This window comes from Crocuta crocuta, unplaced genomic scaffold, assembly GCF_008692635.1.
Source record: "Crocuta crocuta isolate KB4526 unplaced genomic scaffold, BGI_CrCroc_1.0 scaffold95, whole genome shotgun sequence".
Classification (NCBI taxonomy): Eukaryota; Metazoa; Chordata; class Mammalia; order Carnivora; family Hyaenidae; genus Crocuta; species Crocuta crocuta.
The window spans coordinates 4,860,758-4,871,476 of record NW_027530971.1 but is presented as its reverse complement, the minus strand read 5'-3'; the positions used below and the strand labels follow the sequence as shown (position 1 = coordinate 4,871,476).

At 41.6% G+C, this 10,719-nt stretch overlaps 1 protein-coding gene across 1 annotated transcript in view; it reads left to right on the top strand.

Annotated features, from left to right (window-relative positions):
• The window catches only part of SVEP1 (sushi, von Willebrand factor type A, EGF and pentraxin domain containing 1), a 190,781-nt gene that overhangs the window by 121,733 nt on the left and 58,329 nt on the right, over positions 1-10,719 (top strand). The window contains 8 exon segments of the mRNA XM_077769764.1: positions 1,558-1,682; positions 2,744-2,867; positions 3,617-3,787; positions 4,787-4,960; positions 6,784-6,903; positions 8,318-8,494; positions 8,720-8,804; positions 9,712-9,903. Of these exon segments, the coding sequence (XP_077625890.1) occupies positions 1,558-1,682; positions 2,744-2,867; positions 3,617-3,787; positions 4,787-4,960; positions 6,784-6,903; positions 8,318-8,494; positions 8,720-8,804; positions 9,712-9,903 (1,168 nt within the window).

Genomic DNA, 10,719 nt, shown 5'->3' with positions numbered 1-10,719 from the left:
TTTTTCCGCATTTCCTTTTGTGCATGTATTGATTTTTAATGATTACTTTTATAAGAAAAGAATATTGTTTGGGCAATCATGAAAGGGGGTTCTGCACATACCAGTTGGCAGGTGAGTGAGATCAGATGGGGAGATTGTTGAAGGAAGGAGCAAGGAGGCCAGGAGTGGAAACCTGGGTGCATCAGGACCTTAAGAGTCAGGCAGAGAAGAGAGATGGAATGAGCAGAAAGGTTCAGGGAGAACCAGGAAAGAGTGCCTTCTTGGGAACAAAGTGGAATCAGCCCAGCTCCTGGCAGGAAGGGTGGCACATGCGAGGAGGGTAACTGATGAGAATTTAAGGAAGGGACTATTTTCTTTTTCTTTTTTCTTTTTTATTGTTTTATTTATTTCTAGGAGAGAGAGAGAGAGAGACAGCGTGAGCAGCGGAGGGTCAGAGAGAGAGGGAGTCACAGACTGAAACAGGCTCCAGTCTCTGAGCCGGCAGTCAGCACAGAGCCCGACGCGGGGCTCGAACCCACGAACCGCGAGATCATGACCTAAGCGGAAGTCGGACGCTCAACCGACTAAGCCACCCAGGCGCCCCAGGAAGGGACTATTTTCAAAGGCATGGGCTGGATTAAGAGAAGCAAAATATGACAGTAAAACACCCATGACTAGCAACAGTGGTATGGCACAGGAAGTAAACCGGAAGTGGCAAGGTGTGGGAGTTGTTGCCAGAACTTAAGCAAACCTGTAGTGCGGGAGAGAAATCACCCCGCGGAAGCCATGACATTCGATAGAGGAAACCAGCCTCCTCCAGCCTTTTGCCTGTAAGGAAGGTATCCGGGAAAACTAAGCTTCTCTCTCATCCCACTTTCTTACCTGGGCTGGTCCTTCCACTGGCCAGGTATAAACAGAAGCCAGAGGAACAAGGCAGCCAGGTGGTGCCATCATAGGTGTCAACCTTTGGGGGCACAAAGCAGAGATGAGAAGGACAGCAGGTGTTTCTGGAGGAGCAAACACAGACCATCCGGTATACCTAGGAAGGACAGTTCAATAGGATGAAATGTTCAACCGGAACAGATGATGCAGTGAAATCAGCAAAGATGAATATTAAAGATTTTCCATTGAGTTTGGCGACCTGATTAGGTCGCCCTGGCAAATGTAGAAGTTACCTTGGAATTGGTGATAGAAATGTAAGCACTGTAGGCTTAAGAAGAAAAACAAAGAGCAGCTACTGGAAGTCTGTCACGGAGAGTAATTTCCCAGAAGACAGGAGGCAAAATAGGACGTATTGTTAACACAAAATATTACATGCATATTATGTATATGTGTGGTTTTTAATAGTTAAATATTTGTAAATCTAATATTTTAAACCTTCTCTGACTATGTTTTAAGTTGTTTTATATAAAATACTGAATCTTTTCCTTTTTGGCAAAACACGCAGTAAACGTAGGTAATTTGGCTTTTCAGTAATTTTCCCTGATGTATTCATATTGGCAGTGCTTTCATTAATTTAGCATTTTAAGACTAACAGACAATAAGGTCAGTTTTCCTCTCTATTTCTCTCTTCTTTAGGTGGTGGTGCATTAGTTCTTGGGCAAGAGCAAGACAAAAAAGGAGAGGGATTCAACCCAGCTGAGTCTTTTGTGGGCTCCATAAGCCAGCTGAACCTCTGGGACTATGTCCTGTCTCCACAGCAGGTCAATTCCATTTTCAGTGTATGACAGTAATGAGATGCAAAGGTACAAACCTAGTAAAAATGTGAACAGACTAATGATGCCATATCTTATTGCAACCTCGGGGTTTTCAAACTTGACCGCCAATATAATTTGATGCTACGGTCATAGACTAAGCCAGGCACAGGTTATCTTTAGTGGCTTCCGATGAATCCCCTTTTCAGTTTCTCAGTGATGCTTCTAAGTTTTATTAGACATGATTATTTTATGATGCCTTTTAATTTCAGGATTGTAGGGACACTCCATGGTGGTCTAGTGGTCAGGATTTGGTGCTCTCAGAATTGTAGAGAATACTGCTTCAAATCCCTCTGTCTAAAGATGCAGAAATTGAGGGCTGGCACAAGATCATGCATAGAGATTAACAGATGAGCTAGTGGTTAAAGGCAGGCTGGAGTCCCAAAGCATGGATTTGAATCCCAGCTCTATCACAGACTTGTAGTGACGAGTTTGAACATGTTACCCCATCTCTCTCAGCTTCAGTTTTCCATATCCGTGAAAGACGAACAAGCAAGCTTCGGTTTCCTTATCTGTGAGAGATGAGCAAATAGGATCGTACATAGTAGAGTTTCAACAGGATCAAACACAACACGGCGTGTACAGTCATGTTCTTGTTTGACACATAATAAGGGCTTCCTAAATATCTGCCCTTATTATTACAGTGGCAGAGCTTGCCTAGACCTCAGTTTACCCACATCTCAATCACAGGATACGAGAGAGTGGGGAATGGGGAACCTCTACAACACTTCAACAGACTGTAAAGCTTTAGACAAGAAATTCCGTGTGTAGAATTTCAGGATTTCTGGCAACTGACATATTTGGGAGAAGGAATGATGGGGTGGAGGAGAAAGAGGGAGGGAAGAGACTTACACGTTACCCCTGAAATCATACTATACAAAAGCCTCCTTCCCTGTTCCCTCCCACCCTAAACTCTGTGAATGTTTCCAGTAGGACTAAATTAAGACCTAAGAACTCTGTCACATTGAAACAAGTAAGGTTTATCTAAAGACGTGTGTTTAAACTTTCAGGTGAAATCACTGGCTACCTCATGTCCAGAGGAACTCCGTAAAGGAAATGTGTTAGCCTGGGCTGATTTCCTGTCTGGAATTGTGGGGAAAGTGAAGATCGATGCCAAGAGCATATTCTGCTCCGGTTAGAATTTCTTTCTTCCATAGACAGCCATCCTTTGACCACTCCCGAGATTTTATGGCAAAAAGAAACAATTCAAAATTCCATGTTGATCAAAGAGTGTGTGCCTGTCAGTCTGTTGTTTAACTAGTAATTCATCTTCGTTCTACCCTGTATCCAAAGGATTTATTTTTTAATTCTCAAATACGTGCTGTATAAGAGAGCACAAAATTCATTGTGGACATTTGTCCGATTCAACTTGGACAATGGTAAAAGATTAGGAAAATAGGACAAGAGGAGGGATACGATTAATTTTTGAAATGCCACCAAAGTCCTGCCCCCCTGTTTGGGAAGGGGTACTCTCTCGACTCTGTACTTCCTAGTGGCCGTCTAGCGGCAGGTAGCACGAGGAGGAAAGCAATGGACGTGATAATCCATAGACTGACTAATCGTAAAATTCAGCGTATGTAAAGAAGTTCCTAAAGATGTCCTAGAATTCATGGGTTTTGATAGATTTCATTAATATTTCTAAAATACCGCTTTTTCCTTAAAAAAATATATTCAGCTGGACTCCGCTGAAGGAGGAAAAGTGGTTGACTCAAATAGTTTTTTCGAGTGATTTTGCCTGCCAGTGATCTGGTCACATGTTACCTTGTTTCAGTGTCAGTGGAGTGGCTCTAGGTGCTGGCACAACACACAGTTTGAAACTCTTGGCCTAGTGATGGTGTCACAAGGTTGCTGACAAGCTGTGTGCCTTTGTTCTTTGCCCTCAGATTGCCCAACTTTAGAAGGAACGGTACCTCATCTGCGAACTGTATCGATGGACTTAAAGCCAGGCTCCAAAATCAGCCTGTTCTGTGATCCAGGCTTCCAGATGGTCGGGAACCCTGTGCAGTACTGTCTGAACCAAGGACAGTGGACACAACCGCTCCCTCACTGTGAACGTGAGCTGTCTTTGTTGAAGTCATTTCAGTAGCTCTTGAAAGATGTCAGACCATAAGAAATGTTTCAGGAGTGCTAGATAAAAGCTAAGTGCACCAGGGTAGCAAATACAGCAAATATTCATAGAATAGTTCCTTCATGCAATGATCTATGCTGGGTACCATGAGGGAAAGGGGTGATGAAAATCCAAAGAGACCACCCCTGTGGCTGTACCCCACATGCGACAGGGAACTGGATAGGAGAAAAAGACAGATCTGCGAGCTGGAGTCCAAAAGGAGATGGGTTATGGCCAGGTGGGAAATAGGAAACGATCTCTTGAGTGGGGCGCGTCCATTCATTTCTTTATTCAGCAATTTTAAAGCACCTACCATGTGCTAGACACAGGTCTATGTTCTAGGGATGCAGCAATGGAAGAAAGTCTCTTTCATGGAGTTTACATTGGAGAAGGAGAGACAGAAAATAGCAAATAAATATTGTTTCACTTATAGTAAATAAGAACAACAAGGCCCAGAAGTAAGTAAGGACTATGGAGAAAAATAAAGCAAAGTAGGGAAATACAAAGTGAGGGATGGGCTGGAGGCAGACTATTGTTTTAGGTAGGGTGATCAGCAGAGTTTCTCCATAGCATCTATGCTCACTGACATATATATTCTATCTGTGGTTTGTTTCTCTACTCCAACTAGATAGGAAGCCCCACAGGGCTGAGGTTTATCTCTTTGGTTCATTACTGTAATGTTAGCACCTCTGGCAGGGTCTAGCAGGACCTTCATAAATATGTCTTCTTAAAGAATGAAGTGCATGCCCGCTCTGGGCCAGAGAGCAGGCTAGATGCCGAGGGCACGGGCATGTCTACTACCTGTTCCCACTCCTAGCGGGCTCTCCATCTACGTTCGCGTGAATGAAAAAGTCATGCTTAACTGAACTAATAGTTTAATATAAACAAAATATCCTTTGAGCATTTTGCTCCTAACGGAGTTCTGTTCTTCCTGGTCATGCTACAGGCATTAGCTGTGGGGTGCCGCCCCCTTTGGAGAATGGCTTTTACTCAGCCGAGGATTTCCACGCTGGCAGCACAGTGACGTACCAGTGCAGCAATGGCTACTATTTGTTGGGTGATTCGAGGATGTTCTGTACAGATAATGGGAGCTGGAATGGCATTTCACCATCATGCCTTGGTGAGATGAATCTTGGCAATTACTGTGTGCGTTTATACCAGCTCCATGGGAGACAGTCACTCCAAATCCCTGAGGCTCCCTTGTGACATTCCTTTGTTAACTTCATCTCAGCCCAAGAAACCCTGGGCAAGCCATAGTGACAAAGCAGCTGTCCCTAGAGGTGCCAAAAATGTTTTAAATTGTTACCAGGCTCAATATCAAGACTATTTTTATCTCTCTGTTCTTCTACTTACCCACCTACTAACTGGGGAAATGGTGGGTTTTTTGGGGGGGGGGAAGGGGGATCCTCTGTAAATGTTTATTGAATGAATAGATGAATGAATGCCAAATTGATCCCCAAGCCACCTTGCTTCAGTCCACCCCAAATAATTCATCCTTAGTAAATCCAGTAGGCTCACTAAATTTAACCTATTTTCATGAAGCCAGGCTTCCAAGGTCCACACTAGTAGGCTTCTATCACACATACAGCGTCTCCGCCATGGGCGAGGAAAAACTCCCATTTATGTGGTGGAGCTAATTTTTTTTTTCCATTTCTTAATTCTAAAATCTTTATCCAAACTAATGCTTGATTATTTAAATGGTTTTCTTGTTCCACATGTAATTTTTTTTTAATTTAAATTTTAGTTAATATACAGTGCAATATTGGTTTCAGGAGTAGAATTTAGTGATTCGTCACGTACATACAACACCCGGTGCTCATCCCAACAAATTCCCTCCTTAGTATCTATCACCCATCGAGCCCAGCCCCCACCCACCTCCCTCCATCAACCCACAGTTTGTTCTCTATCATTAAGTGTCTTTTGGGGTTTATTTCCCTCTCTTCTCTTTTTCCCCCCCTCCCATATGTCCATCTGTTTTGTTTCTTAAATTCCATATATGAGTGAAATGATATATTTGTCTTTCTCTGATTGATTTACTTCACTTAGCATAACTGCATTGTAGCTCCATCCATGTCATTGCAAATGGCAAGATTTTATTCTTTTTGATGGCTGAGTGATATTCCTGTGTGTGTGTGTGTGTGTGTGTGTGTGTGTACCACTTCTTTTTTTTCTTTCTGAATTGTTTGTTTTTATTTTTGCTAACAGGTGCTAATCTTTTTTCAAATTATAATTTATTGTCAAATTGGCTTCTATACAACACCCAGTGCTCATCCCAACAAGTGCCCTCTTCCATGCCCATCACCTACTTTCCCCTCTCCCCCACCTCCCATCAACCCTCAGTTTGTTCTCTATATTAAGAGTCTCTTTTGCTTTGCCTCCCTCCCTCTGTTTGTAACTTTTTTCCCCCTTCCCCTTCCCCCACGGTTTTCTGTTAAGTTTCTCAAGATCCACATATGAGTAAAAACATATGGTATCTGTTTTTCTCTGACTGACTTATTTCACTTAGCATAATACCCTCCAGTTCCATCCATGTTGCTGCAAATGGCAAGGTTTCATTCTTTCTTATTGCCAAGTAGTATTCCATTGTATGTATAAACCACATCTTCTTTATCCATTCATCAGTTGATGGACATTTGGGCTTTCTCCATAGTTTGTTGTTGATAACGCTATCAATGTTGAGGTACATGTACCCGTTCAAATCTGTACTTTTGTATCCTTTGGGTAAATACCTAATAGTGCAATTGCTGGATTGTAGAGTAATTTGGAAATAGTAGCTTTAATTGTATATCTGCAATGTGATCATTATTTCTAGAATTAAATTTTATAAAAATATATACAGCATTATACGTTAAGCAATATGTAATGATTTAAACATAAAAGCAAATGTTTAATACATAAGAAAAATCAATCCACTTCACTACCTGTAAGCTGTCTTCATCGTAGATGTTGACGAATGTGCAGTTGGGTCGGATTGTAGTGAATATGCTTCCTGCCTGAATACAAATGGATCCTACATTTGCTCATGTATCCCACCCTACACAGGAGATGGCAAAAACTGTGCAGGTAACTAGTACGTGCATAACTGGGGAGTTTATTCATGTTTCATGTAAATATATATGTGTGTTATTTAAAACTACAACAATATTTCAAATGTATGTTACTGAAAAATACAACAATATTTTCAAGTTCAAAGGACAGGTGGAGAAGATAAACCATCTTTAAAAAGACACATTAAGTACCAACTAATGGAGCTTTAGATTAGCATTGTGCCGTGCCCGACTTCCCAGTCTCTGAAAAACAAAAACCAACTGTATCGCCAGAATATTGAAGCAATATCTACATAGTATGAGAATAATAAAGGGGATTTAGAACTATAATCACTGGCCTCTACTGCCCTAATCAGAGCAAAGAAGACACTTAAGCCATCAGTATCTTTCCTCCGCCTCAGCCACACAGAATTATGTCCTTGGAAAAAGGGACATCTTGCCTTATCACATCCCTATGTTTTGTGATAACTTTGATAAAATGAGCCCATCCCTCCATCCACTGATGCCTTTCTCTATTTGTTGTGAGAAACCAACTCCCAGAAAATAGTATGACAGAAAGTAAAGAGGAATTCTCAAAATCAGGTCTTATAATGGCGTTTACTTTTTGAGCGGCTTTAAGCCCTTGACTTCCATAGCCAGAATGACCTTTAGAAAGATTGAACCAATATATCTTCCCTTTTTGAGAATTCAGGTATTATATTTACTCCTATCCAACTCTAGCCCCAATTATCCCTTTAACTTATATCTCTTCCTAGAAGTGGTGACCAACTTCAAATTTGCACATAGGAGAGGACTCTGCTCCTTAGCCTGTTTGGAAAGGGAGTTTGGGAACTTTTCTCAAATATGCTTAAGTATTGCCTTTTATCAATTTGAGAGAAAGCCAATTGCTCTTAAAAAGTAGGTTTGAGGTTGGAGAGGTAGGAGGAGCTAACATTCTTCTAATAAATGCCCTGGCACCACCACTACTTCCCCAATAAACAGCTCCCTTTCAGCCAGATAAGTTTTGTATATTTTTGTTATTCGTGGGTGTTTCAAAATATTGTTTAAATGCCTATTAAATACATGTTCTGTGGGCTTCCTGGGTGGCTCAGTTGGTTGGGCATCCAACTCTTGATTTCTGCTCAGGTCATGATTCCGGGGTTGTGGGATCAAGCCCTGCATTGGGCTCCATGCTGGATGTGGGGCCTGGTTAAGAATATTTCTCTCTCTCTCTGCCCCTTCCCCATTCACTTGCTCTCTCTCTCTCTCTCTCTGAAAAAAAAAAAATATGTCCAGAGTATCCCAGACCTTCATGCATCTCCCTTCAAAAACTATTTTTCCAAAAGATTTAACTGGTACTTTCACGGTAATGAAACTCTTCTGCTGTGAGACCTTGCATGGTTGTGTGAACACCACTTATTGCCCCACAAAAACTTGTTCTTCCTTTTAAGAACCTATAAAATGTAAGGCTCCAGGAAATCCAGAAAATGGCCACTCTTATGGTGAGACTTATACAGTGGGCGCTGAAGTCACATTCTCTTGTGAAGAAGGATACCAGCTGATGGGAGTAACCAAAATCACATGTCTGGGGTCTGGAGAATGGAGTCATCTGCTACCATATTGTGAAGGTATGTTTAGTAAACTTGCTATGTTCACAGCCTTTGGCTGTACTAGAGATTTAAAGTATAGAAATGTCACGTGTTAAGTTGTATCAATATTCTTCGTATTTAAAACCCAACTATTAGGTTCATCTTTAAATGTGACAAGATAACCTAGAGCTGCCTTGAACTTTCAGAGATTTGTGTACACACTAGAAAAAAAACCAGTACTTTCTTTGTTTTTCCACCTTTAAGCTGTTTCCTGTGGTGTACCAGTCATTCCAGAAAATGGTGACTTTGATGGCTCTGTATTTACCTATGGCAGTAAGGTAACATATCGGTAAGTGTGTACTGGATTAAAACTACATTGTAGGTGGCCTGCCATGGCTCAGTCAGTTAAGCCTCCAGCTTCAGCTCAGGTCAAGATCTAGCAGTTCATGGGTCTTGAGCATTGACTTCAGCTCAGGTCATGATCTTGCAGTTCGTGGGGTCAAGGCCCATGTCAGGCTCTGTGTTGACAGCTCGGAGCCTGGAGCCTGCTTCAGAGTTTGTGTCCCCCTCTGATGTTCTGTCTCTCTCTCTGTCTCTCAAAAATAAATAAACATTAAAAAAATTTGTTTAAACTACCTTGTAGAAGTTGTTGATGACGTGCTGGCTATGATAAAATGCTAAAAGAAAGGGAGAAGAAGAATCCCAGAGGATGTTTTTGAATTCATATGGTATTAATTGAATTACATCTTGTATGAAGACATCTAATTTAATAACCTAATGGGTAGTCCTAACTAGAATCCTTAAATCCTTTGACCAGTCACGTATTCTTGTCACCAGCATCCTTGAGGTGTTCTGAGAATGGATGTCGGAGAGGAAGGCCCTGCAGGCTGAGGAATATTCTTGGTTAGAAACTGGATCTTTGTCTCCAGATCCAATATCTCAGGCACTTGTGCCAAACCAGACCATTCTCAAATTAGGAATTGTCTGTTTGCAGCTACTAACCCATGGTACAAACTGGAGGCAAGCCAAATCCTTTATTTTTCTACTTATCACTCAGCAAGGTCCCTGTGGGAAGACGTACAATAGTCAACCTTGAAAAAATATAATTTCAAAGCATTATTTCAGTAGGGGAAAAAAAGAAGTTTTTCAATAAATTGTAAAGTGTAAATCCTCAATATTTTTAAAGGCTCTGGTGCTAATAAAATTATGCAAAATAAGACAAATTATATTCAATAATCTTCCTTTGTCTTCTTCAGGTGTAATAAAGGATACACTCTGTATGGTGCTAGAGAATCATCCTGTCTTGCTAGCGGTTCTTGGAGTCATTCTCTTCCTGTGTGTGAACTGGTCAAGTGTTCTAGCCCCGAAAACATAAATCATGGGAAATACGTTTTGAGCGGGCTTACCTACCTTTCTACTGCGTCATATTCATGTGAGAGTGGATACAGGTAAAGTCCATGGGCACCAGCCAAGCTGCCTAAAATACCCTGTTACTCATCAGTCACTCAGTAGGTTTCATTTGTATATGACTAGCTGACAAGTTTCTAAGTGTAAAAGATAGTCCCAGATTTGTATGCTTCCTGAAGACTAGTTTATAGTGCTAGGAATACCTCAGGAAGTATTCCACCTAACTTTGACTCTGGGAGCTCTAGTTCAGTCACTGTAAACATTGAGTCATTAAACACAAAAGCAAAAAATGTTTGTGAAGCAAAATACAATATCTGGATTGGGGGGTGGTAAATAACTTAATTGCATGGGATTTTCCAAAACGCATGTCAAGGTAAGGGCCCGGGTTCTTAATACTGTTAAGAGGTTGATGTGATTAACGGTATGTAAGGGTGTGTGTGTGTGTGTGTGTGTGTGTGTGTGTGTGTGTGTATGTGTTCAAACAGAAGGGACAGTAGAGAGAGGCTGTAGTCAGAAACTTGGCCAACAGGATCTGAGGTGAAACAGATCCAGCGAACAGAGAATAATGATACAGTCAGAATCAGGGTAGCAAGCAAAGTTGGGTAAGCCAGGCCCTTGGGATGCAAGGTTTGTGAAATCAAAGGAAGACCGGAGGTCAGAGTCATAAGCAACACAGTTCAGATGTCCAGGCTCTTGACAGACAATGCCCTCTGGCCTCAGTTACCGGGGCTTCCTGAGTGTTTACCTCAATTACTGCTGGATCCCAACCCCTTCTCATCCAGGTGACTTATTGGCGAGGTCTGGAGTGCCCTATAGTCCTGCCAGTGAGCACATCTTATTTTGCAGCTGACACTCTA